This window comes from Monodon monoceros, unplaced genomic scaffold (assembly GCF_005190385.1).
Source record: "Monodon monoceros isolate NGI ecotype Baffin Bay Population unplaced genomic scaffold, NGI_Narwhal_1 Super_Scaffold_2, whole genome shotgun sequence".
Classification (NCBI taxonomy): Eukaryota; Metazoa; Chordata; class Mammalia; order Artiodactyla; family Monodontidae; genus Monodon; species Monodon monoceros.
In genome coordinates, this window is record NW_021703776.1 from 29,529,702 (window position 1) to 29,551,110 (window position 21,409).

A 21,409-nucleotide genomic window follows, 5' to 3' on the forward strand; every position below is an offset into this window, starting at 1 on the left:
TCCGCAACAGGAGAGGCCACAACAGTGAGAGGCCCGCGTACCGCAAAAAAAAAAAAAAAAAAAAAAATTTAGCATTCAACATAAAATAGGATTTTCTTTGGAAAACCACTTACACTTTCCAATACAAAAATACTAGAAAGACTGTGAGTTTGAAGTACCAGTTTATGTCTGTTACAAGAATAACTATGGTCCTAAGAAGTTACCTCGACGGGTGATTTGCAATTAAAGCAGTATCTATCATTTTCCCCAAAAATACTGAAGGAAATAACCACGGCATTATAATTTCTTATAGTACGTATCCGTTTGCTTTTAAAAATTGTTCAGTGCTTAAGTGCCTCCCCCACTGAAATGTAACTTCCGTGTACTAGGGACCATTCTGATGTGAAGGCCTTACAATACCTAGTATTATGCCTTGTCAGCAGAAGGCCCTTAATGAATAAGGCTGGACTTAATAATGTATGGAGAGGGCATTACACAAATCATCAGCTCAGCTTCCAAAGAATAATGGACCTAGGAGTTGACCTGGGGGCTGTAGGGGCAATGGGGCATTTAGCCCTGGACCAAAGCCTTGAGTCTAAATCGAATGTCACTTATAAATATGGTTTGACCGAAAATCCTAACACAGGGCCCTCGACCAAACAGTGCTCTTTCACTCGATGGATTCAGTCCTGGCCCTGTCAGTCACAAGCTAGCAATCCCCATAAATATGTCTTCTTTTTAAGTGGCAGGGGTAGGAGTAGGAAAGGACTGAAGAACGAAAGACAGCTGGGAAAATGTGAATGTCATCTAGAAATCAACACAGCCAAGTGGTGTTCCTCAGCCAGGGTTCAAGTACGCCCAGCATATCCGGGGCATCCAGATGGAGCATCATAGTATTAGTGAGTTTAAAATGGAAAGTTACAAAGTCACAGACAAAATTTGCATGATTGTTAAAGAAACTTTCCCCTTTGAACTGGGCTGCTCTGGGTTGCATGTCCAGAATCCCCTTCCCCCTTTCCCCAGAAAAACATTCACGTCTGTCTGTCGTTAGGGTTCTGAAGGTGTTAAGTGTGAGAGACATTCCATTAAATCATTAGCAGCTAGCAACACTGCAGCTGGAATTAATCTACCAGTCTCGCTAGCCCCAGCGAGGAAACTGAGCAGCAGGGAATGGGCCATGGGGATGCCTTCTGATCTGTGGAAAGAAAGGGTACAGGAGGCATTTCCTGGTGGGAAGAAACACAAGTATCCTGGGTTTCCCAGGGGAAAGACGGAAAGAAAGAGAAGAAAGGGATGAGAAGCATGGAAGATCGCTTCCACCTACTCTGCCTACAGCTGCTGAGACAGAGGCTGGAGGTGAATCTGCCCTGGAGACTCCCATTTGTCTCGCGGGGACCCCCGTCCTTGCGCCCACCCAGAGGAGACCTCCCAGGGCAGGGCTCTGAGCCTGACCTGGTGGGCGGTTCAGCAGCATCTCTGATATGCGACTGAGGGAAGATCAATACAGGAGCTCTGAGTAACCAGACGGCGCCCCACTGCTTCCCCGCAACATGGCACAGCGGGGCGTTTTGCATATCCCAGGCACAGCCCTCAACAGACATACCTGTCTCAGCATGGATCTGAAAACCATGTATCGGAGTCGCTTGGTGAGGATCTCTCCGGCCTTGCCAAACGTGTAGCCCTGTGAAGAGTAACATGCCCCAAGGGAAAAGACTTGTCAGGGACCCAGCCACTGATGACACAACAGGAGGGGGACTTGGTGTCCCCGCTAAAGCAGGACACCAGACAAAGTCAGAAAGCCCGATTTCAAGGCGTGGCTCTCTTTCGGTGACAGTGTACTATGGCGGGTAGCCGCACTGCTGGCAGAGCCGGGACAGCTGAAATCAACACTGCCGCTCCCCAGGTGGGCCCGTCGGGGATTGTGGTTTCTCTGTCCCCCGTTCTCCCTCCCGCTTATTTCTCCCCGTGAAACAGGGTCTGTCACTCAGGAAGCTGGGGAGTTGTTCCCAAGGCAGAAGGCACTCTAAACCGGGGGTTTATATTACGTATCATCCAAACCAGAACATTTTTGAGCGTGAGAAGGGGGGATATATCATAAGTACACCAGGACCCGAGGTGCAACCTGGGAAGACAAGAATATACAGCCACCCCGGCCATAAAAGATACAGACAACAAAGATATCAAATTCTTAGTTTCCAAGTTAAAAAAAAAAAAAGCCAAAGTCTAGCAGCAAAATAGTTGGAAAGGAAGACTTACTGAGAGAATTTTCTGCACTGCCCTTCCCGTTTCCCCAAGGATATAATCTGTGTCTGGGAGGAAAGAAGAGAGTTTGGGGAAAGAAGAAAGTAAGATGTGATTGTATGGCCATGCTGGGCCCTGTCTGGGGAGGAACGAGGACAGACCCTCATCCCAGTGAGTTTGGGGATACAGGACCAGAAGGAAGCATTGCTCCCATTTCTACCTGGAGCGCTGGTGAGTGGCGGTTTACAGATGAGGCTTGCCACACAATGGTCTGCAGAAAGCAGAGCGGAAATGGCTGGATGGTGTATCAGAAGAGGAGAAGCCCTAATAACAGCCTAGTGTGTTGGACATTACGGAGAGCGAGGGAAGAAACACGTGCAAAGAACACTCTTCCACGTGCTCCTGACCAAGGAAGACAGGTTGGACCATGTAACGGAAGGCCACCAGCCCCTCAGGTCACCAACATGAGGCAGGGGGCAGGGGAGGTACACAGACCACCACCCTCTGCCCAGTGCTGTAATGCCGCCTAACCCTTCTGCGAAAATAGACACCAATCCAGGGAGAAGGGGGAGAGGGAGAAACCCTGGATTCACTGAGTTGACGCCCGAAGTTATCAAAATGATTAACTTTACTTGGAAATGACCAGATGAAGGTTTCTGCTATTAGACTGAATGAAATCTGAACTATCTTGCCCACTACGGGAATGTTACTGTTGTTATCTTGTTGAGAACTTTCATTAAGTACTTCACAAACATTGTAAGTCCTCAGGACAAACCTATAATCACCACTTTACAGAAGAAATGGAGGTTTAGAGAGGCTGGTAAATTGCCGGAGGCTACAGTTCTAAGGTGGCAGAGTTGGAATCTGAATCTTCGTCTAAAAGAATCTTAACCAGAATGAGAACCCAGAGCCTGGGATTTAACCCCACAGTCAGCTCCTTCCTTGCATTTCTAAATGAGGAGTTGGCATTCTAACATCACCATTAGGCACTGTGCCACCTCTGCACTTCTGAGGTCCTGGGATTCAGAGCCTTTGTTTTCACCTTGGTTTGCCAAGCAAACCAGGCTCCAGTTTCTCTGAGCATCATTATGTTATAAAGGTACCACTTGAACTGCCTTTGCTTCACCAATTCAAATCTCCAGCTCAAAGCCTACCTCCCTCCAAATTTCTTAACCAACTACACCCTCAGCAATCTCTACCTTCTCCCAACTCCTATGGCATTAATAGTTGGTAAGGCAATCTCACATACAATTAGAGTGTCACATTTATTCTAGTATGATCAAATTCCCCAAAGAGACTTCAAGTACTCAGTAACAAGAGTCCAGAGCTTTGGACCTCCTATCATGTCCAGAAAAGTGTTCTGTCTGTTCAAAATAGGAATACATGCTTACACCATGTAAAATAAAGAGACCTATTGAGAGTTCTATCTTAAAAAATTACATGTGACTAATCATTCATTCATTTAATAAGTGATTGTGTTTGCAACTGCCTCACACAGACCTAGGAACTTAGTCTTGTCATCTCTTTTAATCATCAAGCATCAGCTACCATTATCCCCATTTTACAGATGAGGAAACTGAGGCTTACACAGTTTAAGTTACTTACTTGCCCAAGGACACAAAATTAGCAACTGGAGTAACTCATACTTGACCCTAGCCTAACACCAAAGCCCACACTGTCTTACCATGCTGAGCTTTTTAGAGCACTTGATTCCTTGCAATTTCACCTCAGCCAAATGATTTGCAACTTGTAAAACCTGACTCTTTACAAATGTTTCCTACAGTTTTTGTCTGAAGACTGACATTTTTCCATCATTAAAAGCATTCCTTCTCCTTTAGCAAAAGATAAATGATAAACTCTTCAAACATTTTTTAAATCAGTGTAACTGGCTTATGGGGTTCTGGGTTTTGTTGTTGCTTTTAGAACACTGGAAGACATTTCTAAGTATTTAAACTGACTGGCAGTACTTATATCCGAACATATGTCCAAGGCTCCCCTAAATCCCACTTTTTAGAGCCTAGTGTCAGCAACAAATTGGCACTTGCCATCTTCCTCTACAAGGATTAAATTACGAGCCGCTGCAGCTGCTGACCTTCAGCACCCCCTGAAAGGAGCTCAGGGTGGAGAGCAGAAAGGAGGCACTCTGTGCTCTGGGAAAAACTGGCAGAACTGGTCTTCAGATAGATATTTTCAGGAGCCAATTTTATGAGCCCAATTTCTGTATCTCCTCATACCTAGAAAAGCACTAAAATCCTTCATGGTGACAACTGCTCCTCGTGACTAACAGAAACCTGCAAAAAATATGTGCTTGATTGCAATGTACTCCCCCTTCACCAAAATCATATATATACTGACCTTCCCCTCTCCCTCCTAGGAGCAGTTTCTCCAAGCTATCTGAGATGCTGTCTCCCTGGCTGCAGTCCTCATCTTGCCCCAAATAAAACTTAACACATGGGACTTCCGTGGTGGTGCAGTGGGTAAGAATCTGCCTGCTAATGCAGGGGACACGGGTTCGAGCCCTGGTCCGGGAAGATGCCACATGCCACGGAGCAACTAAGCCTGTGCGCCACAACTACTGAGCCTGCACTCTAGAGCCCGCGAGCCACAACTACTGAGCGCGCGTGCCACAACTACTGAAGCCCGCGCACCTAGAGCCCGTGCTCCACAACAAGAGAAGCCACCACAATGAGAAGCCCGCGCACCGCAACGAAGAGTAGCCCCCGCTCGACACAACTAGAGAAAGCTCGTGCACAGCAACAAAGACCCAACGCAGCCAAAAAAACTTAACTCGCAACTCTCACACTGTGCATTTTTTTAAGGCAACACCAGCTTTCATTTCCAATCACCAGATTAGATCAAATACTCTCTGCTCCCTCTGACTTCATTAACATTTCCAGTTGGGGGAGGAGAAGGTGGGAAGGAAGGAAGCAAGGGAGCCAGAGGAAGCAAAACATCTTTGTTTTAAAAATGTCAGAGCAAGTGGCTGCTAACAGCCCAGCAACTAGAGGAGCAATTCCACTAAAAAGCAAGTTATTACACAGATGTTTAATAAATTCCCCCCGTTGAACAATGGTACATTTCTCAAAGTGAAAATATAGACACTTACCTGAAGGAAAAACGTAATAAAAGAAATAATTCCAAGGATTAGAAACAAGAGTGAAAACAAGTTACTATTCTGTCGTTTGGTTTCAGGATCGTCATCTCTGGTAAAAATCTGTCAAGAAAATATTTAAAGCGTTTTCAGTACCACTGAAGAAATCATTCAAAGTCTGACCCATTTTGCATCTAGCAGAGTATTCGGGGTCAAGGGAGCCTTACTATGTGGAGGTCAGGCTGGCTTCCCTAAAGGGGGACATATTCTGCCTTCCCTGGGGACCAGGAGTGGGTCTGTCATTCATCAGTCTATCCAGCTCTTTTTCTGCTCATACTACTTCTTGGAGTAAGAGTGCCACAAGGGGGCGCCACACCCACCACAGCAGAATTGGGAACAAATACTCTCTGCTTCCTTTGACGGGAAACTACACTGTGTGTCGATCTGTTGTTTTACAAGTTGGACATTTCGAACTGTCCCAAGGTGTCTGGAGACACATCTGCTGATGTGGTTTCGGTGAACCCAGGAAAGGTGCTCATTCATTCAGCCCAGGCCTCTCCAAAGAAAGGAGGTTCCTTGAGCCAGCCTCTGTAGGATGGCCAGTTAGATAGCCAGTGGGCAACTGCAGCCAGCTCACCTAGAACCACATGTGGAGACCTGGGTTAGAAGAGCTTACAGGATGCCCTGGGCTTCAAGAACAGAGAATAACCATGCCACAGGGAAACAAAATCACCTCCCTTCACAGTGGGCCAAAATCAGTCTTGTGAGAGCCATATTCCTAAGCCAACCCAGACAGCTTTATCCCTTATAAAGGAAAAAAAAAAAAGCTTTTTGGAAGAAGTTAATTTTTCTTGATTAGTCATTCCAACAAAAATAAGACCTGGGCTCCCCTGGTGGCGCAGTGGTTGAGAGTCCGCCTGCCGATGCAGGGGACGCAGGTTCGTGCCCCGGTCCAGGAAGATCCCACCTGCCGCGGAGCAGCTGGGCCCGTGAGCCATGGACGCTGAGCCTGCGCGTCCGGGGCCTGTGCTCCGCAACGGGAGAGGCCACAACAGTGAGAGGCCCACGTACAGAAAAAAAAAAAAAAAGACCTAACAATCAGTGAGCTCTTACTCTGTGCCAGGTGTTATTCTAAACAAACTCATGTACACTATCCTTTACCCTCACAACCACCTCCTGAGGTTTCTTATCATCACCATTTTATATAGAGGGAAACTGAAGCACAGAGAAGTTAATTAACTTGTTCAAGGTAACACAGCCACCAAGTGATGACCCAAGGCTGTACCCCCAAGCAATCTAACTCAGACCCCACAATCCTAAATTCTGTGTTACAAACCTTCAATGAGGCAGAGAGCTTTTTCCCTACCCAATATCTAGGAGCTAAGATGTCTGCCTTGGACCACCTGTTTCCAGGTCTATTGTTACACAAGGAATGAGGAAAACATAAAATTTGTAAGTTTTTGTTATACCCAGCCAAACCTATTCCTAACTAATCCAATTCCTTTTTTTTCCCTGATGATGCCACTGTCTACCTCTGTGCCTGCAAGACAAATGTTAGAACAGGGACTGGCCCCAGCCAATCTATGGTGGCTATGAAACACAACCATGTTCCTTTGCTTCTGAATGGTTACTTGTGCACTACAATGGCAAGGTTGAGCATTTGCAACGCAGACCATCTGGCCTGCACAGCCTAAAATATCTACTCTCTTAGCGTTTATAGACAAAGTTTGCTAACCCCTGGCCTAGAACATATGCTCCATGGAATCAGACACTTCCTCTCTTTCCTGGTACTTTTTCAGCACGTAGAACAGTTCGTGGCACAAAGCAGACAATGAAGATATTCCTTGAAGGACTACATCAAACACGTGAACGCCAACCGTGGACCGGCATATTTATGTATCTTTTAATATAATCAAAAGTTAGCGTTTGGTCTATATTTTGTGTAGTGATCCATCTCTTTCTCTACAACGTTTCTAGCAGTTATGGCAAAGGTGTCCTCAGCTTGTCTGAACATCTGCCATTAACAGAGGGCACTCCTGCCTGGACTGTAACTTCTTTGTTGAAAATGCCGAAATGAAAAGCAGGTGCAACCGGCATCTGTCAGCCTCCATCTTTTGGAAGCCGTCCCATTTGTTTCATCTTAACACGTGGGATGGACATCTCACAGAGGCCCAGCGCTCAGCCTGCTTACGTCCTGACAAGCACATGAGTCAGAGAGCAGCTCTGTCTTGAGCCAGTGTGATGAACATACGAGGAAGTCTCTTCCCACCCTGGTGATAGGACAGTTCCATTGGACTCAGAGTCCAATGACGGCAGGTAGGGGACAGTCACCTAGTCAGTTTCATGGACTATTTTTCAGGGATCTCGTTCCCAGGGCCCTAGGATAGAAAGCAAATGCCACGACCAAGGAAGCTTTGAAAAATTGTTTTCCTATCACAAACAAGACTTCTATTCCTACATCTACAAGCTGCTTAGTGTCATATGAAGGTGAGCTGCATGTTTTTGTGGTTTCTATATAAAGTTACAAACACAAACAGTTCATTCTTTAGTCAGGACTCACAAGTAAATCTCCAAAATGGACATAAACACTTACCCCTACAATCCTTGAAAATATTACTGAAAATGCTGGTTGCAGACCTCCATTTATAATGGCACAAAATATACCAACCACAAAATAAGGCCATTCCGTTATATTCAGCTTCAGAATCCTCCAAAAAGAAACTGGAGGTACATTTTCATCCTGGAGAACACAAAATAATACAACAAACTCGTCAGGAAAAGAACTGATACTTAACTGATTTAATTGATGTACAGTTCTTTTGTATGCACAAAAATTTTTAAATGAATATATCTTTTTCTTACTTCCTTATCAACTGATGGCTATTTACCTTTAAAAAAAAAAAGTGCTGACAGATTCTGTTATATCGTTCCTTTATTTCTTAAAAATAAATGATTCCATAAACATTTAAGTCTGACCTGACAGTTGGAACGTGACAAGTATATTTATAAGTAAGGATGAAAGAACAAAAATGTTTGTATTTGAAGACCCACTGTAATCTATCTCTTTACATTATAAATTCTAATTCTAAAATTCTTGTCCTATAAATTCCAACTTGAGTCTAAAATGTTGAGATTTGGATTTGTGGAACAGGCCAGGGGATAGGACAGGAGGATTCTGGATAACCATTTCTTGTTCCCACTCGTATCCCAGCCTTAGCCCACTGGTGAAGACATAAGTCCGCAGCCTCCTCCGTACCAAAGTCTCTTCTGTACTAAGCTTTCTGTTTTGGCTTTGTGGTCCATGGATACTCTTGCGAGTTGATTTTCTTCTTATTAGACTGGATCCTAAATCTTTGGGGGACATGTCCAAGACATCAATTTCACTTTCGGATCCACCAGCTGCATTTTCTAATTCAATTTCATTTCCTTTTGTCTAAAATAAATAAGAAATATGAATAAGCTGGTTAGGCTCAGTTAACCAACAAAAACTAATCGCTTAACAGCAAATATCAAGGAAATGGCAATTTAAGTCTGTATAGGAAAAGGATAAAGTTAAACTGCTATTTTCTGGTGTGATTATATTTGAAAATTAAAAACTAAATGAGTATTCCCATAAAATATGCTGAAACAACATGGCATCCATTCCATGTATCTAGTCATATACTTTTTGTGGGTGTTTTTGGCTCAGTCATATTTGCTTTGGACCGGTGTTATCAACAGAAATATGGTGCAAACCATATTGTGAGCCACAATTTTTTTCAGTAGCCATGCTAAAAAAAGTAAGAGAGGTAAAATCAATTTTTTTTTTTTTGCGGTACGTGGGCCTCTCACTGCTGTGGCCTCTCCTGTTGCAGAGCACAGGCTCCGGATGCGCAGGCTCAGCAGCCATGGCTCACGGGCCCAGCCGCTCCGCGGCATGTGGGATCTTCCCGGACCGGGACACGAACCCGTGTCCCCTGCATCGGCCGGCGGACTCTCAACCACTGTGCCACCAGGGAAACCCTAAAATCAATTTTAATTGTATATTTTATCTAACCTAATGTATCCAAGGTATTAGATCAGCATGTAATCAGTGTAAAGACTTTTTGAGATATCCTGCTTTTTTTTGGTAGACTAAGCCTTTGGACTCTGGTATGCATTTTCAGCTTACAAACACTTCAATTCAGATTAACCACCGCTGAAGTGCTCAATAACCACATGTGGCTAGTGGCTACTTGAGTGGATAGCTCACTTTTAAGCCTTTTTTAACTTTACTTTTTTCTAATTATCCTTCTTTATTTTCCCTCCTTTCAAGAGAAAGAAAAAACCTCTAAAAAAAACACCGGTCGGATCCTGAATCCCACCCAAGTATTTTTTCCCTCTTCTCAAGATAATCAACGGTAACATTTATTTATAGCAATGAACACAGCAAAATCAGCTTACGCCTAACATATTGTGCTTTAGGAAAATGCTAGAGTTAGACTATACCTGCATTGTGACAAGTCTGAAGTAAATGCCTTTCTCCTTCATGAGTTCATCATGACTGCCTTTCTCCACAGTGACTCCATCATCAAGACCAGCAATGACATCAGCATTACGAACTGTGGACAAACGATGCGCGATCACAATGGTGGTCCGGCCTTCTCTGGCCTAAAGAGAGAAAAATTTGGTTTTGGAATACATGAACAACTATCTGGAAAAATTCATTAATTCAAGTTATATTTACTGACCACCAATGCTTTGGACATTGCAAAACTGTGTAAGCTATATAAGACAGTCTCTGCCTTCAGTAAATGTACAGTTAGTGGTTTAAAACGATGTTCTAAAAAAAAATTAAAAAATAATAAAAATAAAATAAAATGATGTTCTCTTATAACTATAAACACAAATATGATAGTCTCATATTAATATTATGTAAGCCTCTAAGTATTTTACTCAACCTCTCGTAGCCTGTTTATAGTAATAATCAGGGGCTTATATAAAGTAAAACACCCTACAGCCCAAGAATTGGTCAATCAGAGCAGGTACAGGCCAGTTGCTATACTGGTGCATATGAGCTAGCATCAGTCCTGGGAATCACCATGTCCTATCTCACAGGACATTTGGATGATCAAGACAAATAATAAATGTGAAGCAACAAAGTACAGACTTCAGCCTTACATTGATCTGAACTCAAATCTTAGTTCTGCCATTTATGAATTCCAGGATTTTATACAAATCTTTTAACCTGTGTGAGGCTCAACTTATTCATATATAAAATGGAAATAATAATATAGTGCTAATTTTTAGAGTAGTTGTGATAACTAAATACAACAATGCACAAGAAGCACTGTGATGTACACAGTAAATGCTTAATAAATGATTCTTATTCCTAGGGAGAAGTATTATGGAAAAACTGAAGAGCTATGTAAATGTTTAAACGCCCAATCTCATTTTTATTTTCATATGGAACAGAGCCAGAGAACTAGAACTCGCCTGAGATTTCTTTAACCTTTGTAACTCCCAGTGCTTATAATGTTTGTTACTCTATATTTCTCTCCAGGAACTAGCAATAAAATTCTCAAAACAAGCTAACAAAAAAAAAGGTATCAGGATCAGTATGAAAAAGAGAAGTGAAAAACTCTGAGAAGAAAAAAAAAATACATGTCAGAAAAATACTCTGTAGGTGGTAGCAACTAGACAGTAGAGAAGACAACGGATCAGCTCCATGGATGTTTTCAAAAGTCGGGGATGTGGTATTCCCCCCCAAAATGTGCAGGCTAAAGAAAAGGTATTTTTAAATGCAACCTTTCTAAATTCATTTTATTTATAATTTAATACATAGTGCCATGGTAGAATTATAAGAAAATACAGATGTGACATTATAGATAAGCAAAGTGAAGGGGGAAAACGCAGCCACAATCCCATCTCTTTCTATTTTGGTTCACAGAAGTTTTAGTGACCTGCTTTTTCTTCTCTCAACAATCTATTACACACTCTGACAGGATGTTTAGAGAAACAGCGTTGTTCTGTTATTACACAGAATAGGAACTGGAGCAAATATGAGTTCATCTTTTTTTTTTTTTTTTTTTGCGGTACGCGGGCCTCTCACTGTTGTGGCCTCTCCCGTTGCGGAGCACAGGCTCCGGATGCGCAGCCTCAGCGGCCATGGCTCACGGGCCCAGCCGCTCCGCGACATGTGGGATCTTCCCGGACCGGGGCACGAACCCGCGTCCCCTTCATCGGCAGGCGGATTCTCAACCACTGCGCCACCAGGGAAGACCGTGAGTTCATCTTTGAATTCTACTGGGACACTTCAACTCGGAGCATTTATGAGTTAAAAGGTTTCCCCGTTTCTTGTCCTCACAGAGCTGGCCTGGTTACCATCATACACCAGAGACCAAGCACAGTGCCTGGCACAGCACGAGCACTCAAGTCCAAACTGGTGAATGAGTCACACAGACTCGAGAACTGCTGGAAGGTCAAACTCTGTTGATGGTCAAGGACATTTCATGGCTCAGGTTTTCCAACATCGGCAGCTCTCCGGCACTTTCCTGAAGATAAGAGGTTTCTCATTTCCCACAGAGTCTTCAAGAGGCATCTAACATCTTGGAAACTGTAAACCTTCTTCTTGTTGACAACAACAAAAACTCACAAAACCTAAATAACAGGGTCATCGCTAAGGCTAATAAGTTTTCAAGATCACAATAAGAATCCACCTGCCAACACAGGGGAAAAGGGTTCGAGCCCTGGTCCGGGAAGATCCCACATGCCGCAGAGTAACTAAGCCTGTGTGCCACAACTACTGAGCCCGCATGCCACAACTACTGAAACCCACACACCTAGAGCCCGTGCTCTGCATCAGGAGAAGCCACCGCAATGAGAAGCCCATGCACCACAACAAAGAGTAGCCCCCACTCGCTGCAACTAGAGAAAGCCCATGCACAGCAATAAAGACCCAATGTAGCCAAAAATAAAGAAAAAAAAAAATCTGCAAGTATCTTTCAATGAAAGCTTATTCATCGCTACCTAAAAAATACCAGAGAAATAGAGAGAAGTTAAACAAACAGACGCAAAGAGGCTTGATGGTTTTAATAGCTTTAAGAATCACTTTAGAAGAGATTTTTTTTTAAACATTAAGAATTAACAATGGAATGTTCTTGTGCTTATAAATCAGCTAGGTTTGAAATGAGGTTCACCCACCTTATCCAGGGCCACCTGAACCACCGCTTCACTCTCAGTGTCCAGCGCTGAGGTGGCCTCATCCAGCAGCAGGATCTTGGGGTTGCGAACCAGAGCCCGAGCGATGGCGATTCTCTGCTTCTGTCCACCACTCAGCTGGGCCCCTCTCTCTCCAACCAGGGTGTCAAATTTCTACAACACAGAAACCACAGGAGGATTAAGCAACAGAATAAGCTATCTCAGCTCAGATTATAAGGTGGCGAGCAGGGACTTCCCTGGTGGCACAATGGTTAAGAATCCACCTGCCACTGCAGGAGACCCGGGGTCGAGCCCTGGTCCGGGAAGATCCCACATGCCACGGAGCAACTGAGCCTGTGCGCCACAACTACTGAGCCCACGTGCCACAACTACTGCAGCCCACGTGCCAAGAGCCTGTGCTCCACAACAAAGAGAAACCACCACGATGAGAAGCCCGCACACTGCAACAAAGAGTAGCCCCCGCTCGCCACAGCTAGAGAAAGCCCGCGCACAGCAACGAAGACCCAACGCAGCCCCAACGCAGCCAAAAAATAAATAAATTTATTAAAAAAAAAAAAAAGATGGCAAGCAATCCCATAAACAACCCAAGCCTCACAGGCAGTATGGTCCAGTTCCTTAAACTTAGTAATAACCAACCCTAATTAAAAAAAAATATGTATGTCTACCACTAGTTGATGCTGCTAGAGCTTTAAAATCTGAAGTCATCTTGATTTCCCTTCTTAGGAGGTTCCTCCAGTTTATAGTCATTTCCTAACTTCCTATGCCTCAGGCCAGCATTTTATAACCCTCTAGCATGACAAAGATCGAGAAGGACTTACATTAGGCAGTTTCATGATGAAGTCATAGGCGCTGGCTTCCTTCACAGCTTTCTCAATCTCATCCATGGTTACATTTTCACGGCCGTAGCGAATGTTCTCGGCTATGGTGGTAGCAAACAACACAGGTTCCTGACTCACCACACCGATAATTTCCCGCAGATACCTTACATTGATGGTCCTGATGTCCTGCCCGTCAATACTGATCTGAAATAAAAAGTAGGTGTGATATTCACACACTGCAGACTTGTGACGTATAATCTGCAAAGGTAACTCAGTGCCGCAGCACCTAGTTCAGCAAGTCATCTCACCACGCCCTCCGTGGGGTCATAGAGCCTCTGTATCAGCTGAACCGTCGTGCTTTTCCCACAGCCGCTGTTTCCAACCAGTGCCACCGTCTGCCCGCTCTCTACCTTCAAGTTGAGGCCCTTCAAGATCTATCATGATGAATGAGAAATAAACTTAAAGGCAATACACAGATTTTGAGACTATGAACTCAATTCAAAACTAGGTTTAAGGGCTTCCCTGGTGGCGCAGTGGTTGAGAGTCCGCCTGCCGATGCAGCGGACATGGATTCGTGCCCCGGTCCGGGAAGATCCCACAGGCCGCGGAGCGGCTGGGCCCATGAGCCATGGCTGCTGGGCCTGCGTGTCCGGAGCCTTGCTCCGCAACGGGAGAGGCCACAACAGTGAGAGGCCCACGTACCGCAAAACAAACAAACAAACAAACAAACAAAAAAACCAAAAAAACAACTAGGTTTAAACATACATTTTTTTTAAACAATCTCTAAAGGGAAGTATCAGACACGCTTCATCCAATACACTGTTGAATCACTGATTAATCATTTATCACTGTACCTTAACTTCGTTTCGAGATGGGTAATTGAAGTGAACATTTCTGAATTCCAGATTTCCCTTAATATTATCGGGTTTGCGCCCGTTCTTCGAATAGCTGTCGATGCTTGGTTTCTAAACAGAATAAAATTTCAGAAGATGACTAGGTTACAATAACTACTTTTAGTGACATCTGTGGAGAGTTGAATAAAGTGATAAAGAAAATCGACTTTTTTCGACAGATAGATAAATGGCCAGCCCAGACTTACGTTATCAATGATCTTAAAGATTTCATAAGCTGCTCCTCTTGCATTTGCAAATGCCTCAATGCTTGGAGATGCCTGTCCAACACTAAAAGCCCCAATTAATATGGAAAAGAAGACCTGAGGAATGTGAAGGAAAAACATCAAGTTACTTAGTGTTTAGTACATTTTTTCATACTTCTTCTAACATCGCTAATTAAATTTTTAAATGGCAAAGGCAACCTATCAATACTGGCTGTTAAAAATATTTTTAAAGTTGAAGTACTTTACAGTTTAGAATGCTGGATTAGTCTTACCGGCTCAGTGAAACAATAAATTCTGTATGATTAGAATATTTTTATATGTCTTCAATGGCCAAGAATTTTGGTTCAGGTCATCAGTAGGGTACAGTGGAAACAAACCCCTATTATGAGAGTCAGAAGCCCAAAGTCTGAATCCTGGATTGAGCACTGACTGGCTCTATGTCTTCAGGTGATTCTCCTAGATCTCTGGGCTTCAATTTCTTTATTTGCAAAAACAGGCAAGATTCTATCTTATTTTCCCTACCAGGCAACCTTAGTGCTCTTGTATCAAGTGAAATGGTACATATGAAAGTATTTTGTGAAGTATAAAGCACACATTCTTTATCAGATGGAGTCTCTGCCCTCCACCAGATTGTATACTCTTTGAGGTCTGATGAACCGTTTATTTTTGTTTGTTTTTTTTTTCATTTTGCCCAAATCCGTTTCTTATTGGTAGACTTGATACCGTTTTTCTTCAGGGGTTAAAGGGAACTAATGTCACTATTCACTTCTTTCTAGATCACACAGTAGTTATATTACCCAACAACTTACATAGAAGGAATTTTGCTAAGTGATTCTCTACTCATGTTCTCGGTTAGTCCTTTACAACAACACTAAAACTTATGGCACCTTATTCCTGTCATTTCCATTTTGCAGAAGAGGTAAGAGAGTCTTGAAAAGTCTAGGTGGCTGAAGCGAATCATACAGCTACTAAGTGGCAGAGCCGGAATTTGAACCAAGATGGCCTGATAACAAATCCCAGTCTCTTGCTCGCTGTTCTTTGCATTATTTAATAATTCTTCGAAAATATATTCTCCAACAGTCAAACCAACACTACGAAATTTCACTGGCATTTTAATAGTGAGTCATCTCTTAATATAACATCACTTACAGTGAGTACCTGTCCAACAGAATATTCTTCTGACAGGACTAAGGAGGTCCCGTACCAGAATGCCAGAGCATACGATGCATAGATCAACAGGAAAGCAGCACCCATAGAAATGTTGGCTGTAATAGCTTTCTTTATTCCAATTCTTTTAGCTTCTTCCAAATTTTTGTTGTACCTGGGAGAAGTAACAAAAATTAGCACACATACCTATAAATCTTATGAAACGGGTCAATACAGCACATGTATTTTCTCCTTTTGTCCACACACTGATCCTATGATGTTAGTATTATGTTAATCCCTTCTTGTAGAAGACGAAACTGAGGCCTTATGGAAATTAAGTAATTTGCCGAGGGATGTTCTAAAAAGCACCTTCTCTGACTTTAGCAATAGTGAAATAAATGAAGTAATACTTAGCGAACTTCCAGAACTTGCATCGTTTCATACATAAGACAAAACAGAAGCTATGAAAACACCTGTGTTTTCCCTTGAAAATCTGCATGTGTTTTAAATGTACTAATAAAATGAAGATAAAATGCTAGAAAGTGCTCAATATAGGTGAGTCCTTTAAACCTCTGAATATCAAGTCTGCTCCCCGCCCTGCTTCCCCCTGGGTCTGCTGGAAGAACCAAATGAGAAAATATATGTGCGAGAGCATTTTAAGAGCTCTGAATTGCCATCTAAGACTTTTTACATGTAAATAAACTGTCTAGTTTATCTTACTTCCACAGATGTTTATTTTAAAAATCACTGACCTGAAAAAATTATTTGGCTTTAAGTATATAATAATCCATCACTATGTATCAGTGTCCCCTCCCTCAGCCTTTCTATACGTTGCCTACTACCCATCCCCTCTGTCAATGCTTCCGACGTTGGTCCTGTCATGGCTACTCACTGCTGGAGGGAGGGGCTCTCCCTGGTGGCTTGGGCTACCCAAGGCCTTCTGGCTGCCTCAAGGATGGAGCAAATCAAGATCTCAGTACTATAACCCTGTAACCTGTTCACAGCACAAAAATCTGCACTACATTAGCCAAACTTGGAGAACACCTGTTAATAATTCTTACAGCATATACAGGGAAATACACAAAAGAGGGCAAAAGCAAGGAAGCAAACAAAAACCAAAGCAATGTTAGAGTCCACTGACAGATATTTCTCTCTCTTTCTAATCACTTAACACTTACTCCCAAACGGCAATTCAAGTACTTTTTACACCCTGGGAAACTGGTTAATTTCTGATATTCAAGGTAAGTAAAGGAGATGGCCTCTGTAACTTTACCTCCATTTGAAAGGAACATGGCAGACTGCTTTCCTTAAGAAGAGAGATGTGGAGATAAGCAAATGGGACCCTAATTTAAAGAAAAAGAAGGATCTTTGCAAATACAGAATCACGGTAAAATTATTAGAGAAATAGGACAGATTATAATTGAGCCTTAAATCTGTCCTTAGCCTCTCAATCACAACTCCTTGCAGGAACAGGAGCTCACAATTGTTGACATGAAAGAATTTATTTCCATACAGAGTGTATATTTTGAGGTCTCTGATCCATAAACACATGACTATGTAAATATTATGCAGTATTATATTTATGTTTTGGAGCATCTGTCCCATTCGTTAGAATGTAGAAGCAGAGGTCAAGCCTTGCTCAGATATGAGCATGCATTCTTTCTTGCCTTCATGCCTTTTAAAAACTACTTCACCAATAACCAGTTACCAAAGCATGGCCAAATGAAAATTACATGACCACTGCTTCAAGAGCAAATTTAAACAGAACTTCATGGTGATAAAATGGTAATATATTATTAGAGTTTCTCCCTCCAAAAATGTAAATCCCAAACTTGCCAGTTATAATCTTTGACCAAAAAATTATTTTTGAGAAATGCATTTCAATGGTTGATATATATCCCTCCCACTTTATGAAGTGATTTGATGTGAAAGTATTACTAGGCATAAATTATACATGATGACATTTAAGTAACTTTAATGCTATGAGTCACACCCTGTTATTTCCTTTAATTCAGTTCTTGCTTACCAAGACTAATGCAGAAATCATTTCACTGATATGCTGTGTCCCAAGCAGCCAGAGGAAACTTTTGCACAGGCAGAAGAAACAAGGAAGAAAATCATTTAGATGCCAGAAAAGATAAAGGAAGAAAATAAGAGGGTAAGGAAGAAGGAAAAACAAACAATACTACTTTTACATAGGCTTTGATACACATATAACACCAGATATTAAAATCATTTATTCATTATAAGCTTTAGTATGAAAATGATAATGTAGGATTTCCTAAAAGGGGCAAAGTTACATAATAAAACAATGACATTTAGAAAAAAATATTCTTAAATAATATGAAAATATATATCAGTGACGCAAATAGCCCCTTATGAGAGCAAGGAACAATTTTTGCTAAGCAAAGAGAAATCAATACTAACAGGTCAACATATGCAAGACACACACTAGAGAAAAATATATTTAAATGAAGGAGAATAAAACTATTGTATACTACTGAATTAAATTCACTCTAAATTCTGAGAGACTTTGAGAGATCCTACTATACCTGCTAATTTCAAGAGAAAATCAGACTAAGACCTTAATTACTTGTCTATGTGGAAGCAGAGAAGGGAAGAGCAAGAACTAGAGAGAAAACTGAAGAATTATATTTGGTCTAAGGATAATTTTAACAATTCTACTTCCAAATTAAATCCTCAATCTAGGAACTTATCACCCTTCTCCTGGACTACTTCAACAGTCTTCCGAGCAAATCTTTGACGGCTCTCATACATTCACCAGACCAATTACAGGCAGAGAAATGGTTTTAAAACGTAATGTAGACGGTCACTCCCTTGTTTAAAACCCTCAACCGCTTCCCTGTGCCCTTAGAGTTAGATCCTAACTCCTCACCAGGGTCTGCAAGTCCCCTTGTTCCGGCCCCCACCCACCCTCAACAGCCTTTCTTCATCTCAATCTCCTCTCACTCAACTGTACTCCAGGCACACAAGCCTTAGGATATTTTCTAGAATATACCAAAGTCTTTGCCACCTCAGGAAATCTGGAAGACTCCTCTATCCCTACCCCTACTAGAGCAGGATTTTCCTCATCCCTCAAGTCCCAGCCTCCATGAAACCACCTCAAACATCCATCATACCTTCCTTGACCACCATCGTTCAAGTAAATTTGCCCTCCTTACTCTCATGGGCACACTCTTTGATTGTTTCATAGCACATTTTAAAAATTCATGATTTAATTCATGTCTTTGATGATTTCTTTCTTATCTTCCTTACTACTTTCCTGCCTCCCTTCCTTCCCTTTTCTTCACCTTACTGTTTTGACTGGGGATAACACGAAGGCAAATATCCCCAGAGCCTAGCATAGTCCGTGGGGTGTGTTAGATGCTGGATAAATTCGCTGAATGAACTGAACTTTCAAGAAATGGCCAAGATGGAAAGAACCTTAGGCCATCAGGTGGCAGTCCTGAGCCTACTCTTGATCTTCAGGCAAAACTAACTTCCAGGGCTTCCCTGGTGGCGCAGTGGTTGAGAGTCCGCCTGCCGATGCAGGGGACACGGGTTTGTGCCCCGGTCCGGGACGATCCCACATGCCGCGGAGCGGCTGGGCCCGTGAGCCATGGCCGCTGAGCCTGCGCATCCGGAGCCTGTGCTCCGCAACGGGAGAGGCCACAACAATGAGAGGCCCGCGTACTGCAAAAAAAAAAAAACAAAAAAACTAACTAACTTCCAGTTCCCTAGAGAATGATCTTTCAAAAATACATTCCAGTAACTAATATCTTCTGAAGAAATGATTCTACACCTAAAATGAATCTTTGAATATACCTGTGTAAGCCCATTTGCTTATTCTTATAATAAAAAGTTAATCAAAATCTTCTCTAAAACAACAAAAAAATTTGTACCTTATTACTTAAAGCACTCCATTTAAAAAACCTCAATTCTTTTAAAATTTCAGTGAACTAAAATGATCAGATTTATCTAAGTTCTGAATATTGGACTTGACTCCTATTATGTCCTTTCCCTCCTTACCCAGGTGACATCACATACATCATTATTGTTTTTCATCGCTAATAATAATATCTTCTCAACTTATGTTCTTCAAATTTTGGATGCCATTAATTTAAAAAGTATTATAGGGACTTCCCTGCTGGCACAGTAGTTAAGAATCCACCTGCCAATGCAGGGGACGTGGGTTTGATCCCTGGTCCAGGAAGATCCCATATGCTGTGGAGCAACTAGGCCGAAGAGACACAACTACTGAATCCTGGGAGCCACAACTACTGATGCCTGCGTGCCCTAGAGCCCACATGCTACAACTATTGAGTCCACGTTCTGCAACTACTGAAGCCTGCGTGGCTAGAGCCCATGCTCCCCAATGAGAAGCTATCATAATGAGAAGCCTGCGCACTGCAACAAAGAGTAACCCCCGCTCGCCACAACTAGAGAAAGCCAGTGCAAAGCAATGAAGACCCAATGCAGCCAAAAAAATAAAAAGTATTATAATTTTGTTGTTTTATGTAGCATTAAAAAGGAGTATAGGAGGTGGAGTCAAGATAGCGTACTAAAAGGACGCAGAATTCACGTCTCCTCACAAAAAGGGCACCTACCAGGCACCCCTGGGGGACCATGGACACCTAAGGGGATGGGAGGAACCCCCTGCGACCGGGTAGGATGTGGGGAGTGGGGGGAGGGGGGAGGAGAAGTGGAGGCAGGACAGGACCAGCACCCCTGAGGGGCAGCTGGGGGAGGGGAACAGATCCAACGCCCGAAGGGGGAAATTGGGGGACCACTGGGAGGGCAGAGGATCAAAAGGGAGCGTGGCCAGGTTTCCCCTGCCACTTGGACCCCCAGGAACCTGCTGAGATCCGAGGCCTGATCCTCTGCCCACCAAGGCCCCCTCCAGCTGCGCAGGTCCTGAGGGAGTGGGAAGGAGAAAAGGGGGAGCAAAAATAAAGGCCAGACCTCTGGGACCAGCACCCCTGAGGGGCGGCTAGGGGAAGGGAGGAATTCCTACACCCAGCGGGACCCACCCACCATTAGGGGTCCAGCAGCAATGGGGGAGATCTGGGGTGAGACAGTGGGGGAGGGCCACGAAGTAACGTAAACGGGGCCAGCTCTTTCCCTGACCACTTAGGAACAGGGAAGCCTGTTGAGCTCCTGGGCCTAATACTCTGCCCTCGGAGTCTCCCTCCTGCCACGCAGAGCCCAAGCCCCGCCCCTACACCCCCACCCAGGGCCCTACCTCTACACTCGGAGACGCCCTCCCACAAGCTCGGCCTAAACCCCACCCACACACCCTCACCAGGGACTTACCTCCAAACTCCGGAACGCCACACTCCAGAAGCCCTCCTTGGGTGATGCCTCTCCCATTCCACCAGGTCCTAAGCAGACGCCCCGCCCCAAGCTTGAACACAGACCCACCTAGGCCCTATCAAATGCTCAAACGTCATCCCCCAACCCGTCTAGGTCCCGCCCCACCCTAAACCCCACCCCTGCCTAAGTTCTACCCTGCCTAAACTCCACCCCCATAGCCAAGGTTTTGTTTTTTTTTTTTTCCTTACTGTGCCGCGAGCTTGCAGAATCTTGGTTCCCGGGCAGGAGATTGGGCCCGAGCTCCTGCAATGGGAGCTCCGACTCTAAAGCGCTGGACTACAGGGAACCTCAGAACCCAAGGAATATCAATTAGAGTAAGGCCTCCCAGAGGTCCTCATCTCAGCACCAAGACCCAGCTCTATCCAACTGCCTGCAAACTCCAGTGCTGGATGACACAGGCCAAACACCCAGTAAGACAGAATTAGAGCACCACCCATCAAAAAAAAAAAAAAAAAAAAAAAAAAA

At 43.4% G+C, this 21,409-nt stretch overlaps 1 protein-coding gene across 20 annotated transcripts in view; it reads right to left on the reverse strand.

The window, feature by feature from the left end:
- The window catches only part of LOC114901987 (multidrug resistance protein 1), a 205,695-nt gene that overhangs the window by 133,398 nt on the left and 50,888 nt on the right, over positions 1-21,409 (reverse strand). For 19 of the 20 annotated variants that reach the window (XR_003795334.1, XR_003795335.1, XR_003795336.1 and 16 more), the window contains exons 9-19: positions 15,575-15,746; positions 14,408-14,521; positions 14,163-14,273; positions 13,617-13,742; positions 13,309-13,512; positions 12,473-12,643; positions 9,779-9,940; positions 8,568-8,744; positions 7,905-8,051; positions 5,327-5,434; positions 1,583-1,660 (exon numbers count right to left, since the gene is read on the reverse strand). Coding sequence is in view for 16 of the 20 variants with exons in the window: in XM_029234278.1 (XP_029090111.1) it covers positions 1,583-1,660; positions 5,327-5,434; positions 7,905-8,051; positions 8,568-8,744; positions 9,779-9,940; positions 12,473-12,643; positions 13,309-13,512; positions 13,617-13,742; positions 14,163-14,273; positions 14,408-14,521; positions 15,575-15,746 (1,570 nt within the window). In the remaining 4 variants the exon portion in view is untranslated. Of the gene's footprint in view, positions 1-1,582; positions 1,661-2,235; positions 3,628-5,326; positions 5,435-7,904; positions 8,052-8,567; positions 8,745-9,778; positions 9,941-12,472; positions 12,644-13,308; positions 13,513-13,616; positions 13,743-14,162; positions 14,274-14,407; positions 14,522-15,574; positions 15,747-21,409 lie in introns of those variants that run through there. The other variant, XM_029234280.1, reaches the window with a different exon arrangement.